The sequence below is a fragment of the Aquila chrysaetos genome, chromosome Z (genome assembly GCF_900496995.4).
Source record: "Aquila chrysaetos chrysaetos chromosome Z, bAquChr1.4, whole genome shotgun sequence".
In the NCBI taxonomy this organism is placed as follows: Eukaryota; Metazoa; Chordata; class Aves; order Accipitriformes; family Accipitridae; genus Aquila; species Aquila chrysaetos.
In genome coordinates, this window is record NC_044030.1 from 63,350,467 (window position 1) to 63,368,719 (window position 18,253).

At 39.2% G+C, this 18,253-nt stretch overlaps 1 protein-coding gene across 15 annotated transcripts in view; it reads right to left on the reverse strand.

Annotated features, from left to right (window-relative positions):
* Positions 1 to 18,253, reverse strand: part of MAST4 (microtubule associated serine/threonine kinase family member 4) — a 313,563-nt gene that overhangs the window by 21,537 nt on the left and 273,773 nt on the right. For all 15 annotated transcript variants that reach the window (XM_041120871.1, XM_030004201.2, XM_041120872.1 and 12 more), the window contains 5 exons: positions 8,544 to 8,752; positions 7,641 to 7,779; positions 6,431 to 6,563; positions 5,572 to 5,737; positions 2,488 to 2,589 (listed from right to left, as the gene is read on the reverse strand). In XM_041120871.1, the coding sequence (XP_040976805.1) occupies positions 2,488 to 2,589; positions 5,572 to 5,737; positions 6,431 to 6,563; positions 7,641 to 7,779; positions 8,544 to 8,752 (749 nt within the window). The remainder of the gene's footprint in view (positions 1 to 2,487; positions 2,590 to 5,571; positions 5,738 to 6,430; positions 6,564 to 7,640; positions 7,780 to 8,543; positions 8,753 to 18,253) is intronic.

Genomic DNA, 18,253 nt, shown 5'->3' on the forward strand with positions numbered 1-18,253 from the left:
GCTGAGTGATCTCTCCTCATCTTGACCCACAAGCCTTTCATTGTATCTTCTCTCCCCTGTCCAGCTAAGGAGGGGGAGTGATAGAGCAGCTTGGTGGGCACCTGGTGGTCAGCCAGGGTCAACCTACCACATGGATACAGCACAAACTTCCCTATGTCAAGGCCAAGTCAGGAGAGAGCCATAGAAGAAGTGTGAAGTATCCAGGATTGGTCTCTGAGTGTCAAGATTTCTATGTTGGGTTCTTTGCTTTTCTGACTGCACCAGGGAAAAATTCATAAAAGCCAAATCTTCCCAAAATCACATCTCATTGTAAGTCACTAGCCAAGGAGTGAACATTTCTCTGAGCACAGTAATGGGATATTACATCAGAATTGTGTAATTCTTGATTGGTATCAGACACTTCAAACCCAAAGAGGTCTTCTTTCTATCATTTTCCTTCTTCAAAACAAGTATAGTATCTATCTCTCTTCTTTCAACTTGACTATGCCACTCAGGTCTCCTGAGCAAATACACAATTACAATTTTCATGGAGTGTTACACAACTAGCTAATATGTATTAAACAGACAGGGCTGTCATTTGAAATGCATGGTGGAGCCTGAGATAAACTGTTATTTTCCAGTGCCCCTGTGGGACCTGTCACATTGCAGCCTCAGTTCCTATGAGTTGCTTCTGACACTTAAAAAACCCCCAACTTTGTTGCAGTTTCTAAACACCCCCCTGTGCTCAAATAAATGGCTGTCCAACTTCCTTCTTCAGACTGCCAGATCTTGAGACACCATGGACAAGTCAAATCAGCCTGTAAATGAGCTGCACAGATGCTCCATGTGGTGGCACTGACCATTACAGTAGTTAAGCCAGCCTCATTCTAGTCAATTTACTTTCTCAACCAGCTGTAGCAAAAGAGGCAGAATTTGCAATCTACTTCTGATCCAGCCTCTCACAAGGTGACGGTCTTGAATTAACACTGTGTTTACCAGGAAAAAGTATGCTGGCAATGAAACAACAATGTCTGAAAGGAGTATACGTAAAACAAGGGAATGGAACTAATTGTAGCTCTTCTGTTTTGCCTTTGGCAGTGGTGCCCTTTGCAGATGAAGCAGGCAGCAAGTGGAGAAGCTGACTGGGGCATGACACCTCCCTCACTCTTAACTTGTTCAACACAGGGCAAGGGAGAACAAACAACAAACTTTGCTGGATGCCACATACTCCAGACCATCAGCTAGAGAGAAGTCTAAGGGCTGTTCACACAGATCTCAGACGCTCAGGGAGCAAGGAACACACAGTTCACTCATCTCAGTCACGTCATCATGTCCCAAAGGAAGACCTGTCTTTTGGGACCACGTCAATAGTACTTTGGGTCTGGGTTATACTCACGTTCCCCCTGACTGGCTGTGACAAGGCCAGTTGTGAACTGATTCCTAAAGCTCCTTTTTACATTAACTCTAAAAATATGCAGCACAATCTGATCACTGGACTCAGTTTTGCCAGCAATTTTCCAAGTACTCTAATGCTGACTCAACCTGCCACTTGGTTTCTTTAGCATCCTCAATGTATTTATATTCATGGCATACACTGTCCACTATAAATAAAACTATACCTTTATGTTTGAGCTCTTTTATGTAGGAGGCCTTTTTTGCTGTGTTTACATAGTGCTTTGTCCAGCGGGATGGCAGACAGTGACTAGGGTTCCCATACGTTAACACCTTAAAAATCATGTGCAATATTCTTCATTACTGTCTCTCACCCAATTCCCAAATAAATCTGGCTCCATCAACTAACAAATAGACACTATTACATAAATGCACAGTGCTTTCATTAGCCTACACAGGCTCACTGCTCCTAATACCACATGCCAGGTTCTTCTCTTGAAATGGAATGACCACAGTGGCATAAGCTGGCAGCTTGTGTTCTTACAGATATCCATTTACTTCTTTAACATTCACACTTTTGGTTTTATTCTTTTTCATGCAAGGTAGTAGTGCTTGCTGAATGAGAATGACAAGACCTTTCACAACACAAGCTCAGACAGTCATTTCTGAATATTTAGTTCGAGTACTCATCACCCACCCTAATGCCTGGAGGAACTAATTTGCTAGGCTAAGACACTTCTGAAAACAGAAGCATCAGTTGTGTATTGATTCCCCTTCTCTGTTTCTGTGTTTAGTTACTTAACACTGTATTCACGAAGGAACCCCATCCAGTGGCTAACTGGGTCTTTGAGAAATTTCTGGTTTATTCATCAAATTAAGAGAAGAGTAAATGTGAATGCCCACATGTAAACTCTGAAAAAAGGACAGTCATTATTTTGTTAAGCTCATATTACTGGTCTGAATCTATAAAATACCCTCTGCTATAATAGCATGTTGTCATGCTACTTGCCCTGACAGATGTTTCCCAGGCAAAACAAATACGTGAACAAAAGCTCCCAATGCAGAATCTAGAAGCTATTTCTAGCACACTACTGATTTAAAATAGTGCCTTCTAACCTGTTCCCAGTCTTTCCAAAGGATTCTGCCTGAGCAGCAGGGTAATCAGATCCTGAGCATCTGGCGGCGGTGCTTCATCCTTTTCAGGCCAGTTGATTTCATCTAGCAAAACAGAAAGTTGTTTGTTATTACTGAAGTCTGATCCCAGTGTTCAGCAGAAACTGCGTGAAAGCTCTTGTAGTGAGCTAACAGTAAAGTCAGAGTAAAGGCAACTTTTTCAAGTTGCTCTCTGTTGCATACCAATTACTTCCTATTTTTATACTCTCTACATACAGACTCCATAAGCATATTGTTATGTTCCCATTTTCCTTGGAAGTATCCTTTAACCCAAAAGTGTTTAACGACAGAATACAGGAATGCTTGGCTCATGGAAAACTATTGCAAAATATTAGCACAATTTAGATTCTGTCCCTTCTCCCTGCTCCCCCAAAATCATGGTTTAAATTTTAGTTATGTTCATGGAAACTGCTGTTAAGATGGACACAGCTGACCTGACCCAGCAGTCACTGGTCACATCTGCAATCTTTCCCTAATATTAGTAGACTAACTGAAGTCATTAATCCCATGACTAAGGGCCGAGGTATCGGACTCTGCTCTGGAGAGATATACACCAATGGAGCTTTCTTCCAAGTGTCTCATACTTCAGAGGAAAACCACCTCGCTCTACTGACTCCTATACTACTAAGGCTTTTTGCACTTCATAGCAAGTTGGACCTAAATGATGTAATCAAGACAGTAAACCCTGCAGTATTCAGGTAAGGCTGAATAAAAATTCCACCAAACTTTCATTTAAATTAAACAATGGAAAACTGTGCCAGTTTCAGTATGCACATTAACTTTATAACAGCTTACACAGCAAGTTTTGTCTGATCTTTAGCTGAACCTGCCTCCACAAATGTAATATTTAGACAAAACTCTGCAGAAGTTTCTTGGGAGGTACAAGGATTTTGGTGTCAGAGAAACAATGCTAAGAGCTCAGGAAATACAGAAGGCTGTTAAGGATTTTGTCATCACTATATGATCCAGACTCTTCCTTCGAACTGATCATCACTAGAGAAATAACCATCAGAAGCTACACACAAGTTTAATCTTTGTATTTCAGAGTTTAAGGAAAGCTACTGGAATAAACAGGCATGAAATGTATCCTGTTTCTGGAGCATTATTTTTAACCCCAATCATTTTAGCCATCTAACTTAGTACACTGAGGCCTCCCACAATTGTACTCGCACAACTTGGGGGCAGAAAAGGCAACCTACAATGAAGAAGGAGGGAGGTAAAATGAGGGAGCAAGATTTTAAAGTAGATTTCCAAGTAGATGCAGATTTCACCCACAGAAACTGGAGTAAAAGTCTAGACTATAGTTTGGGTTCTTTAACATGGTTTTTACAGTTGAATACAAGGGCAGCATATATTTCAGCACAGGAAACTTAGCCAACAAAAGAGTTCTCCTGCAGATAGTGATAGCAGTAATGATTTCACTAAGTTAGGATATTTAAATTAAAAAAGAAACTGACAAGTCAACATCAAACCAAGAAACTAAGCTGACAAACAGACTTGGAGAGTGAGTGGGAATAGATCAGGTTTACAAACATACACTTCTACCGATAATTTCTGGAAGATAAATGGACACATTCAAACAGATAAAGTTATTTATGTAAGTATCAGCTAGATTGTAACCCATGACAATTTGTTTTACAAAACGTAAAATTAATGCCACATGCAAAATAAAGTCTAAAGTGCAAATTTTGTCATTAATTTTAGACTATTCCCTCCCCTTCTCCCAGAGAGCATAAAGATTAAAACACATGTGCATGTGTCTGGAAATGCAATAAAAACATGAGTTATTTCCATGTTTGCCTGCCTACAGCTTCCACTGCAGTTTAAATCTAATTTGGAAAATAAAGCATGAATATGCATTGCAGCCATGAGGCATCCAGAACAAAGCCAGCATTTGCTGCTTGTGTTAATTAAACAGTTGATTCTCCTTGCCACTCAGGCCTCAGCATATCACATCAGAAAACAACATGGTTATAAATGCATGAACAGCTAGGATGTTGTACAAAGAGGTCACATACTAGAGGCAACTCACAAATCCATTTCATTAAAGTTTACAAACAAGTCTGGCTTTCAGCTTCAGAGATGGAGGAAAGCAAGATGATGACAGAGTGTCTCCTTAAGTACAAGAGGGGATTTGTTGTATTCTCAGATAATAAAGAACCAGAGGTGCGGTTAATTTTGTTTCTGTTGGGTTTTTTGTATGCTTGGGTTTGGGTTTTTTTGTCTTAGGTACTAGAACTTTTAAGCAGACCGTAAAACAGACTGGGAAATACTCAGTAACAGAGGTGCCATTCTGTTAAACTTTTGGCATAAATAGAGGCCCTCTACATGTATGCATCTGGGTAATTTATGGAAACAGCAGGTAGGATAGTAAACAATTCTGTTTAATTATCATTCAGTTTTGCCACAAGCCACATAACAATACTTAGGGTCAGCTTGCAGGTTAAGATCTAAAAGGTTATTGAATTTTAAATGGAAGAACAACAGCTGCTACAGAAATAACATTACACTACAACAATCACCAATGAAATCATTAACAATCTGTGAATTGAATTTGTTTCCTTCTCTTTCTCATTATTTATTATTCGGGAGACATTTGTTTTAGGGTTTTATTACAACTTTGTTAATTTCTTTATTGTGCCATGAGGCATTTTCCCATTTATGCAAATTTATTTTAACCGTTTCTTCTCTGGTATAATTTCTTTAATAAAGACTGAAATTGCTGTGCTGTAGTGGTACTAGTTTTCTACCAACACTGCTTTTTTCAAACAGTGCAGCTTAACCACTGTGCTCTACCTTACTACATTTCTGTACTTAGCAACAGTATACAGTTTTTAATCCAAATTTATTCCTATTGCTTTGACAGCAAATTGTCTATTACAATATTAGAATAATGGTGGGTTTTTGAGCAAAACTGGTTTGAAAACCTAGTCTATCAGTAAACTTCTAAATATTTTTACTATTAACCGAAACTGAAATGTTTCACAGCAAGCTAAGAAATCTGGGGGGTTTTGTGATGATCCTCACCACTGATTACTTGTCCAAACAGCTCTTCTGGTGTATCTCCAAAGAATGGCACACACCCAACAAGAAATTCATAAAGGATAATTCCCATAGCCCACCAGTCCACTGGTTTTCCATAACCCTGTCTCAGTATCACTTCAGGAGCTATGTATTCCGGTGTACCACAGACCTAAAAGAAAGAAAAGAAGCATGATGGTAAAACAAGTCTAATTGGGCTATGTCACCTCATTTATAATTCTTGAAGTGTAAAATAATATGGAAACATGGAAAAATGCTTGCGTAACAGCTAATGTTTTTAGAACGACTAAGCTACATTTACAGGCAACATAATCAACATTTGCATATCTGTCATGCAAAGGACAGTTTGCGTTTCATACATGGGAGTCCATTATGGCAAATACCTTCCTTAACTTAAATATATCCTTATTTTTACAGGAAAGTTGTGATGGTTTTATCTTAAGTAACTTTTACAGTGAACAGATTGTGAGCAATGGTAATGAGGCATGCTTAAAGGGAAATGGGCCATAGCAAGGATTTTAGCACCCTTGGTTGTACAATGCATCATGAGCTCCACAAGTACTCTGCTGAGACTTCTGAATTCCTTATAAAAACAGTTTTCCATTTGTCTCTCTCACAGATTCACTTGCACACAATTAGGTTGTTCATCTTACTAATAGATCCTAATGTAGAAAGAAAGAAGCCTAGAATAATCTGCAGGGCATCAGTAAAAGTAACTGACATATGCAATTCAAACATCAATGCAGAAGTAACAACAGTTTATATAGTATTACGGTACATTCTGCTGGCAAAACTTCACTTCATTTGAACACTCAATGTAGAAATGAAAAAGGCTGTGTCTTACTTGTTTGTCAAGGAATTCTCTGGCATCCTTCTCAATGTGACCCTCATAGAGATTGGTCGTCAAACTCATTAGCCCCACCTTTGACAGGCCAAAGTCTGTAAGTTTTATATGGCCCATGGATGTTACCAATAAACTGAAAATTAGAATGATCTGAAGTTACTGTGATATAATTCAACATTATGTGCTTATCATTATTATACTTGGAGGAAAATGTTTCATTAGCACTGCAAAAAAATATAAAGACAACTTAAAAAGTAATTTCACCAGGTACAAAATAAACAGGTTAAAAATCTGAGTCTTACATGTTACTATTATTATCAGATGTAAACAAACGTTTTATATGCAGTAATACAACATCTTATAGAACCATAGAACTGTTGAGAGCTGAATGCTAGATGCTTTGAAGAAAAAGAAACAGTCATCATCTGAAAGACCAAGAATAGAATAAATGTTGCTTTTGAAGTGAGGTGAGCATTTTCTGTCTGTAACAAGCTAGGTCATTAATTTGACAAAAACCTCTGGTATTAAGTTAGTAACTAATACTACACTGGCCTGAGGTATTGTGCTATGAAGGTATTGTCATTCAACAGACATGACTGCAATTCTGTTTGGTTGGGGGGGGGGGGGCGGTGTTTGTTTGTTTTTTGATTTAAAATGTGAAACAGGAAAGAAGATTAATGGAGCTGCAACTGCCATACTTTTTACTGCAGCTACTTGCTGTAATGTTATTTACATGTACAGGAACAATATTGTATTTCTAAATATTGAAAAAAACAAACCCAAAACATGTAACAGGAAAGATTTCCAAATCTGGTCAATCTTGTCTTCATATATGCAAATATCTGCAAGTTGATGATACTTCGTATTAAACAGTGTTTTAAGCATACTTTGAAAGACCTTTTCCGTAATGACCAAAATGCATTTCCCTTCATTTCAGCCAGAAGAGTAAGTACTTTTTTTTTTTTTTTTTTTTTTAGCTACTCTAATAGCCTCTTCCATCCTAAAGATAGAAAATTTTAAAGACCTCTTTTGGAAAAAACACATTTTCTGTAACTGCAGGTAAAGAAAATTCAAATATTGTGCAGAAATTGTGAATCTATATAACATTCATTAAAAAAATAATTTCAAAAACATTCAAAGCAAGTTTACACCTTTCATGTTTTATCTAACCATTTCAAAGTCCTCTTTTGGTTATATTCTATATACATACTTGTCTGGTTTCAAATCCCTGTGTACAATTCCATAATTATGAAGGTATTCCAAGGCCAGAACAGTCTCTGCAAAGTACATCCTTGCCATGTCTACAGGTAAGGGACCCATATTCTTCATCAAAGTAGCACAGTCTCCACCTGTGAAAACAGGACAAATGTTCCAGATGACGCTATAAATTCTGAGGTGTCTCAGTATAATCCATATATGCTGCAGAAAGAGACACAAACTGTAGTCATAAACGTTTATTTTCCAGTCAGATGATTCAACTGAACAGGTAACCACACCAACAACTGTACTGGAAACACAGTGTGAAGCTGGGAGCAAGTAATACAAGGGTTCAGCTGGAAACCAATAAAGTCCGTGCTGCTACTTCCAAAAAAAAAAAAAAAAAAAGGGGGGGGGGGGGGGGCACAGATATCAAAACGAAAAAGCCCACACAACCACAGCCTGGGTATCTCATCTTGCACTGCCTCTGTCCACTGTTCTCCTTCAGCATCAGCACCTTTTCAAATTGATTCCTCTTCCTTCTTTCTTTGTAAAAATAACTATTACAAATATTACAAATACCCCAACATGCGCTAAAGAAAATCTGAACTCCAGAAAAGCAAACAGCATTTCCACATGAACTTTGAATGCCAGGACACTTATAATTACAGTCTATGAGGAACTTATTCAAAGAGCAGTTATTTCCCATTATAGCTGAAGCACAAGTGTTTTACAAACTCTCACTGGGAGATAATGACTGGGAAAATGACCATTGGATTTAGATACTAAATCTGTATTTGCCAGAGTACAGAGGACACACCGGAGGCCTTTCTAATGCAAGTACTACATGGGTTATTCTTCTTTCTTGGTGTAAGAAAACACATCTTCCTCTGTAAAACAGAATAAACATTTTTACCTTCTACATATTCCATGACCATGCATAAATGTCGTCTTGTTTCAAATGAGCAATACATGCTGACAACAAATGGATTTTCTGCAAATGTCAGGATATCACGCTCGACAAAGGCCTGTTGTATCTGGTTTCGGAGGATGAGGTTCTGCTTATTAATTTTCTTCATGGCAAATCTTTGTCTGGTTTCTTTGTGTCTCACAAAATAAACCGCACTGAGGAAGTTCAAGTGAGAGAGAAAAAGTCTGAGTAACTATTAAAAAGGTATTTTAAAATACTCTTTTTACAAATTAATATATTTTTAAAAAACTGCATATGTATTATATAAAATACTTGGGTTTAAAGTAGTTAGCCTGCCTTTCACATTAGAGGATGGCTACAAACCTCATTTTGTTTCGTAACCAGGATGAGTCTCAGTCAACACAAATTAGTACACAAACTTAAAACAACTCCCCCACCCCCCAAAGCAAACAACAGATACAGCAAATGCTGACCCGCCCCCCTGCCCCCCAGACACAGCAAATACTCTCAGCTCAGGCAGATTTGGGGCGTTTCCATCAACAAAGGATTATACACAAAATCCAGCTATGGCACAGTGTTATAAATCATTCCGACAAATGCTTATTCTGAAAGTGTGCTGTCAGATAATTATGACTCAGACTTTATCCAAGGGATTTAAAAACATGTCACAGGTTTCTCACGAAGGTTGCTCTGAAGTTGCTCGATGGGTTGGCTCCCTCATTGCCAGGTGCAAAATTTTCTGTTCTTGTTCAGTCCCTGACATCAGCATTGATTCATATCAGGGGTATGATCACCAGTAGGTAATCCAAAACAAAGATCACTGCATTATCTGCATGGTAACATGGGATTAAGATATACTTTGACATGCATAATTTCCACTGGGATACTGGGTACAAAATATCCTGTAAGCTTGGTTAGATAAGGTCAAAGCAGTGAGGGAAGCAAAGTGAAAGAAAACCTCACGTGGACAAGCCTTCTTTCTTTCAAGGCTCAGGAGAAGGAATCGCCCTGCTGTGAAACACTGACACAGGACATTACTGCTGCATTTTTCAATATCCCTCGAGGCAAATCCTGAAAATGTTTGCCTTCCTTGAAATCTACTTTGTACCATTTAATGCTTATAGCATCTCCAGTATATAATTACCACACTAGTGAGTGTTTATGGAAAGAAAGGACTAAAAGGAGAAAATAGGGGGAGGGGAAAATGGGACACAATTATGTGGTTTTTAAATTCAATTTGTTGTTCCCATGAGGTCCAATTATCAGCATACAATTATTTATTTAAACACAAAAAGCAATTCTTGCCTTACTATTTCTGTGAAAATCTTCCCACAGCTACCAAAGTTACAGGCACTGAAAAAATCAACATGTTTCGGCTTTCCTTTGTGGAGGAAAACTTTTTCTAGACAAGACAGTTTCTCTTACTGATTCCAAAGCTTTCATTAATCCCTTGTTCTTGCCTTAGTACAGGGCATGTAAAAGAGGTTATACTACACCATTATGAAAGCAGGGGAAAACCACCTTGGGCAAAACCCAAGACAAACCCCACCCTTCGTGCCTCCTACCAAGTCTCCCTCTCTTCTGCCCCTCCCAAGCTGGAATAAAGACAGAGTTAGTCAGCTCCAGTACTCCTCTCCGCTGGCTTCATGCCTTTTGTCCTCCTGCACCTCTTCCTACTGCTCTCCTCATGCTCACTTCTCTCTCTCTCCACCCCTTCATTACAACCATTTTCCTTTGTTTTATTTTTCCCTTACATTCTGGTTTTCCCTCTCTTTTTTTTGCTATCTCCTGTTAGTCAGTCTTAGCTTCTTAATCTCCTTTAATTTCGTCTTTTCCCTATTTCAGTCCCCTTGTGCACTCTTGGCACCTAGAAAAGCGAGACCTTCGGGTGCCTGAAGCTGCAATCCTTAAAAAAAAAAAAAAAAAGAACAATTTTTTAAAAATTGTATGAATGAACTGAGGATTGCCTGAGGACTTGGCATGCAGATCTTTCTCAGAGATTTAATTTGGACAGTGTGCCAAGGTGAACGCTTGAAAGACAGATAGTAACCAGGGCATATTATTATAGCACATTAATAAATCCCCTCTACAGATCATGTGGATCTGTAGGGTCATAACTACCATATTTAAAGATGAATAACCAGTAAGTTCTAAGGACTATCTAGTCCAGTAAATATCTGGGACATGGTGGCTACGTTTCCTCAGCTGTCTAAATTGCATTCTCCAGTCTTACAGTCACAGGCAGGTAATTGTATAACTTTCCACTAGCATTCAGTTATCTACAACTCCTCAGAAAAAAAGCTGTTTAGTTCAAGTGTACCAGACTCAGGAGACAACTGCAACGCGACTGCCTCTCTCACCTTCACACACATATACACTGTTTATGCTATATAAAGTGCTTTTAAATGATCTTCAACACATAAAAAAGTCTAACGTCACTCATTCATGTCCTCTGATCACAGTAACCCCAGCAAACAGCATTTATGCTTTACAAAGAAAACTATGCCCTAGCCAGCAGCATGTTATTCCTGCAGAAGACCTCCTGTCTTCCTCCAGGATGCTCCCAATTCACAGCAGTGATGCCATTTCCACAGCCTACCAGTACACTAAACTAAGCACACTGCAACAGCTGTGCCCAGGACTGCCTGTGACACTGGTGTTCTCAGCTCCCACAGTTCAACAGAGAGTATTAGAATTTGCTCAAATGTCAATAAAATGATAAATAGAAAACTACATCTTCCCAAAGAGAAACAGTTAAATAAAGATGTATAAATTGCCTGGACATTAAAAAAAAAAAGGGGGGGGGAAATAAACAGGAAGTCTTCCACGGTTTTGCACATAAATGGGGCTTCAACTTAATCTAAATGGAAAGCTTGGGTACACATCTGCTGAGACACAACTGTGAACTTTGAGGCAAAATGATGGGAACAGCCACAGTAAGTTCTAGCATATAACAACTTTGTCTTGGGTAATTTTGAACCCTGATTTGCCACCCTTGAGCTACGCTTCTGTTATTGTATAACAACTTATTACGTAGATTGTGATGGCCTTCTAGTTTCCATTCACTCTCCTCAGAGCTGTTGTCTTGCTACATTCTCCTAATCCTGGCATTGAACTTGCACCTTGTTTTCTCTCCCCACAGGCCCACCTTCCCTTCTCTATTCTTTATTTTTCAGAATGCTACAGCTGGAGCACTTAGATGGAAGTTTATCTTTGTTTTGTATGTGCTTTTAAGAGAGAGCACAGTATCTCACTCCTGGTTTCTTGTCCTTGACTACTAAATGCTGCTCATGATTTTCAGTATGTTATAAAGACAATTGTAAATTTGAGGATTCCTTTAACACAAAAGCAACGTATTAAGAACATCCAGACCATCCGATTGCCCTGTTGATCTGTTCAGTGACAGTGGTATGCCCTATTCTGCCTGCAAAGCCATAATCAGAGTAGCATTGTTGCAGCCTCCTATGGTTTCAAATGAAGAATTTGCTTTCCTACTTCCCACCTTTCTGTTTTCATAACATGGCAACAAGAGATTTCCAAAACATCCTCTGATTTCACTGTAGGGATCTCAACAGGTACACAAGTGCTCTGTATTTTATTGATGCTGCATTTCAACATATCAAGAAAAGTTTACTTTTCAAGAGAAGTAAGAAAATTCATGAACTTTGGCATTGCCCCAAACATTACCTTACTCCACTTCCAACACAAATCTCAGCTTGAAAAAGTATCTCTAAAATACCTTTAGCTAGGCACAAATACAAAACACTCTGCACGTGTATTAAGGTGACCAAAAACTGCTGAAATATTTAACTGGGTTCCTGAATTGCTCCTACCTATATATTATGCAGTCTATCCCTCCAATTTTACAACCAACATTCCTGTTTTTTCTCTAAATTACTTAAAGGCTTCAGCTCTTCAGTAACTTCAACTTTTAGAGCCATTTTAAAATCTAGTCTACATTCAGTGCTTGAGGCTAATGTAGCTGTGTTACTTGCTTTGACCCGATTCTCTAATTTGTCAAAGGACCTTGAACTCCTTGTGGAAACAGGTATTGTACTTTCTGCTTAAAATTTACAGCTGCTCACTAGGAGCTATGTTTCATTTTCACAAGCAATTTCCTGAGAAAAGAATGTTAAATTCTCTACTACCCTGGAATTATGTCTGGTGTTGCCTCCAGTGAAGAGGAGCTACTTGTGAGGCTGTAATTCATGTTACAGCAATATGGTTAAGTGTACAGATAGTTATTTAAGATAGAATTTACAAGCAGCCCTGTACCACCTCCTAGATAGGCAATGCCCATGAGCAGGTCAGATTTATTTGGGGGCGGGGGAAAATACTGCCTAAAGCACTGCAGCACTCCTAACATGAACATCCAGTGCGGTGTGGGTCTTCTGAGCCATGGGACAACACGCACAGCCTCCTCTCAGCAATATTTCAGATTTATCCTAGTCTGCATAGAAGCAAACGAGAAGCAGGTAATCTGAAGAAAACAACACAATGGCTGTGATACTTCTCTCAGAGCTGCTACTAGTCCTAGTTGTTCCAGTATGTCACAAATTTTGACTAATAAAACCTCCTCTGCATACCTAACAGTAGCAGTGCCTTCTATTTTTACGGCAACTAGTAAACATTGATGCAAAATGATGAAGCTGCTGTCCAGATTTCCTATGGGTAAAGTGTTCTGTATTTGCAAAAGAAACACGTGAGAAACTGAGCTCCTCACCCGTTTGTAGCATGCTGCACATACAGGAAGGACAGAATTCAAGACCTTCAACATGGTAACAACCTTTGTCTACCACTGAGACAACTGCATTAGCTGCCAATATTAGATCCCCACACATATATTAGCTACAGAAGAAAGATAAGGCACTTGGCCTGTGCTGTACTGAGAAGGGAGGCTCACTCGAGGGGAATGAAGTTCATGAGTTCGAAGTTCATCATTTTGAGTAAGTCCACAATGAATGATGAATATAAGATCCCTAGCATAGAAATTGCCAGCCTCTACTTTCTAAATTGTTCTTTAAAGCTATGGGCTTCATGGAATCAAAGCCTTTTACTCTGCATAGACCAGTCACCCACAGGGCTAAACAGAAAAGAAGGAAAAGAATACAGCTTATTAGACCTGTAGTCCTGTCCTGGTTTAACCCCAGCAACTAAGTACCATGTAGCCACTTGCTCACTTCCCCTCCCCACCAGCCTTCAGTGGGATGGGGGAGACACTTGGGGAAAAAAAGGTAAAACTTGTGGGTTGAGATAAGAACAGTTTAAGAGGACAGAAAGGAAGAAAATAATAATGACAATAATAATAAAATAATAAAATGACAACAACAACAATAATAATAGTAGGATCGGAATATACAAAACAAGGGATGCACAATGCAATTGCTTGCCACTCGCTGATTGATGCCCAGTTAGTTCACCAGCATCGACCCCCCCAGGTCAACCCCCCCCAGTTTATATACTGGACATGATGTCACATGGCATGGAATACCCCTTTGGACAGTTCGGGTCAGCTTCCCTGGCTGTGTCCCCTCCCAGCTTCTTGTGCCCCTCCGGCCTTCTTGCTGGCTGGGCATGAGCAGCTGAAAAATCCTTGATGTTAGACTAAATACAACTGAAAACATCAGTGTGTTACCAACATTTTTCTCACACTAAATCCAAAACACAACACTATACTAGCTACTAGAAAGAAAATTAACTGTATCCCAGGTGAAGCCAGGGCAAGTCCATTCAGAGCTGGTGCTACTGAAGTGAAACTACAAAGCCACACTTCCCCCTATCCCCTTCCACTTCTGAACTGGTGGCTACCAGGCTGATGATTAACCTGACTGACTGCAGCTGGGTGACTTTCTTAGTCCCATTTCCAATGCAACTACACATGAGCAAGTACTGTCAATCAAGTGGAGAAGGGACAGGAGTGAGTATTCACAGGTTAGGGGCAGCAGCTGCTCAAGCCAACACTGCCTCAGAATTTTAAATTTATCAAGCAACACTGTTAGCCAGTATGTCATGTACATATTGACATTACCATCTTTGTAGAAGTAAAAGCATTCCAGTCTGGCACAAAAGTGGTACCATGTATTTGCTTTAAGCAGATACAGGTATACATTAGTGAAGAGCAGCTGAATGAACATCACTTGCTTCCCTGAAATCAAATGTAATCTTCATTTTGTTGAGCTGGTTCAGGAAACCAGGCTGATGCCAACTTGAAGAGATGGACTATTACTACCTGCTACCTCTTGCAAGCTGGAATATGGAAAAAATGTCGCTGTGATTGCAGTGTAAGTTTAAAATTTGGGAAGTATGAAAAGAAAAGTTTTGGCTGGCTGAAAAAAGTCAGATAGACAGCTTGTGAAACCATTAATGACTTGGCCAGCATCCTACATGTTTACTGATTCACAGCTTGTTTAACTTCTTGTATATTCCTACCCATTCCCAAAAGCCTGATACACCTCATCTACTATACAGTCATTTAATTGCACTACAAATGAGTTTACCGAATCAATTAAAAGCAGAGAACTGCTAAGATATTTACTCAAACCTTCACAAAACCAATAGTTTATATTTAAACTCATCAAGTTTAACATATCTGACAAATCTCTGCTACAACATGCCAAGACCAACAATTACCCTGTCAAACAGTCAAAACTTCCCATTTCACTAATGAAGGCAAAACCACCACAGTAAAATCAAAGACAGTAGAATGTTTGTTTTTTTTTTAAATTGGTTCAGAATTAAACTCTCCATTATAGCCTCAAAATAAATAAAGTATTACAATAGCATATGGAATCTTTAATAAGTCAGAGCACAAAATATGCCCACTGACATATTTTTGAGAATAAACCAATGAAGCATAGGCAGAATTCACACATATTTAGGTTATTTCAAAAAATTAATGGCCTGGAAAAACATGGAAGGAAAAAAAAAATCCTTGTAGCATACCAACAATAACCTTTATTTCAGCTGTTTATACTTGTAAATAAACTGCAATAAATGCCTATGGGGCAGTTTATTGCCTTGTATTCACAGATGGAGCAGGTATTATTGCTTTATTACACTCCATTTTGTAAATGGGTTAAAGAGCATTTAGGCTATCGTGATGTGTTCCCCTTTAAACTTGACCGTAACTTTTGAGTAAATTAACCACCGAACATATTGGTGCCAACAGAAAAAACACTTAATGAAGATCAAAACATGGTCTGTCAATATTACAGTCCCACCTATCTGATCATACCACAGCAGAGATCTTCAAGCACACAGATAGTTTTGAAAAAGCGATATCCTAGAGAATTTAGGAGCGCAAGCCTCCTCAACTTAGAATAGTTGGGCGGGAAGTGACTAGATGCTAAAATCGCTTTTTGAAGTGAGTACTTTTCAAAGTTTATTGTCTCACCGTTCACTGTGTTCCTTTCCCTCTACATTAATTAGTAAGGGGCTGTACCTTTGTTTTCTTTCTTGTTCTTGATTTTTTTTTCTAATAAGTAACCATTTAAAAACAAAAGTCCAAACCAGCAAAATCTACTTTTTTATTGTTTGCTTAAGGATGGAAGTAATAACACTCTACTAAACTGATGAGATTTTCAGTTTCCACTTCTAATACTACCACAGTATAACCTGCCAGCCTACCCCTGTTTTAAAATTTGCTAAAGACAATAACGATTCATGCAGAATCTGGATACGCTCCAAGCTGTTCACCCTCTATCAGCTCCCCTTTTCCTCACAAATTTATCAGGGTCTCATCCAATTTTTACAACATTGATATTGTCAATTTAGCATATTACTGGCATGAAAAATGTTTCATAAGTATTGATTTTCCCTACCAGAAACATGAGGAGAAAAAAATCCTACATGCCTACATTGTATGTGTCATAGAAAGCCAGGGCTTTTCATCCTCTTTTCCAGCTTTTCAGATCCTTACTTGTCTCTGATTTCAAATGGACAGTTGTCTCCAGTCTGTATTTCTTAATGGCTCATCAAGGCTGCTTCTGACTGTAACACCTATGAGGCAAGATCCACAGGTCTACCAAACCTCTGACTTCAGGTGGCAGGCCTCACAGTGCTGGTTACAGCATGCCCTTCTGCAGCTGCTCCCTCCTCTCCCTATCCCTCAGCATCCTAAAACTGCTGGGAAGGTAGGCAGGTCTAGTGACTCAGACACCCTTTTCTCCAATGGGGACCCACCCCACACAGTTCTTCTTACCCTCCTCCAGTAAGACAGAGGAAATTGGGTAGGAGATTAAAGCTGGAATGAAGGGGACTAAGCATCTGCCAAAAGAAGGAGAAAGGGATGCAGCCAGGGAGGGGTGCAGCAGCTATTGCTAACTGCTGGAAGAAAGGCTTTTGAAGTCATGGGGTAATTGGGAGAAACTGGCATACAGCAAGTAAAGAGTTTGCCTAAGGAGAAATTCTGAGAAAATTAATTGTGCAGAGGTTGACTAGTGAGACATTGTATTTGGATATTTACATAACTTTAATGCAAATTATGCTATTTCCTTCAGGCTTTTTGCTGAGCTATGTAAGCAGGTCTGGACACAAGTAATAGCCTCCACACAAGCTGTCATGACCAACAGTACTAAATGCCTCCTGTCTCAGAGCTCAGGGTTACCTTTAACTAAATATGATCGGAGAGTATTACTGTGCCCATCAGCCTCAGGACATTAAAACAGCATGCAAAACTCCAGTGGGCACATTGCAGGTGCTTTCTCTTCTATGTCCAAGTTCTCTTCAAAGAGTGCTCAGTCCTATCAGGTCACTGCTGCTGCCTACCTGAAGCAGAGGTAGTGCAGGGTAGAGCCATTCTAATGGGGTCTGTGCTGGAGAACAGTACAGCCCTCTCCACTGCCGGGCTGTGACATGGTCTCATTTGGCAATGGGCTCCTCACCCCAAGAGGGAACCCCCTCTGTTTTGAGCCAATACATCCCTCCTGGTCCTGCAGGTTAAACAGACCAACAGTTCCTATCTTGGTACTTTTCAGTGCAGAGGAGGAGGAACCAGTCAAGGGTCTAATAGACAGTATCCGATCAGAAAAGGTGACTGAAGATAGACTTCTGCCTGCTGATAGACACAATCCCTGCATGGTACTTCCAGAAAACGTTTTTGTGTTCATTTAAGGTCCAGGCTAATATAATTTTCTCTTGATCTTCTAGAATATCTCCAGATGACTCACATACTACTGGGCAGTAAGCTGTGTACTTTCCAAGCACCCAGAAACTAACCAAGTAACAGCAATTCCTTAAAAGCTAATTGGTTAAAATTTGAGGATACAAGAGTGTCCACAGAGAAGCAACAAGAGAGTGCTGCACTACTTAAGGATATTTGTTTCTACTTTACCAATAATTTTAGGTCAAGTAAGCACTCATTTTTAACAATCTGTCTCCCTACAGATGCAGTTTTATACTGTTTCACATCTGCATAAACACAGGCTGTTTCCAGTATTATAAATCATAGAATCATAGAATCATTTAGGTTGGAAAAGTCCTTCAAGATCATCGAGTTCAACCATCAACCATGCCCACTAAACTAGGTGGCTTTAAGTGTGCTTTTTGATTTATTCAGATTTCATATTTGGCATTACATTTACTTCTGAAAAAATCTTTGTGATGTAATATTCAGTATTTTAATGTACTGCAGCACACAATAATTCATTATTGCCTAGCAGGCTTTCCAAAAAGCTTTTCATGTGAGCTTCAAATAT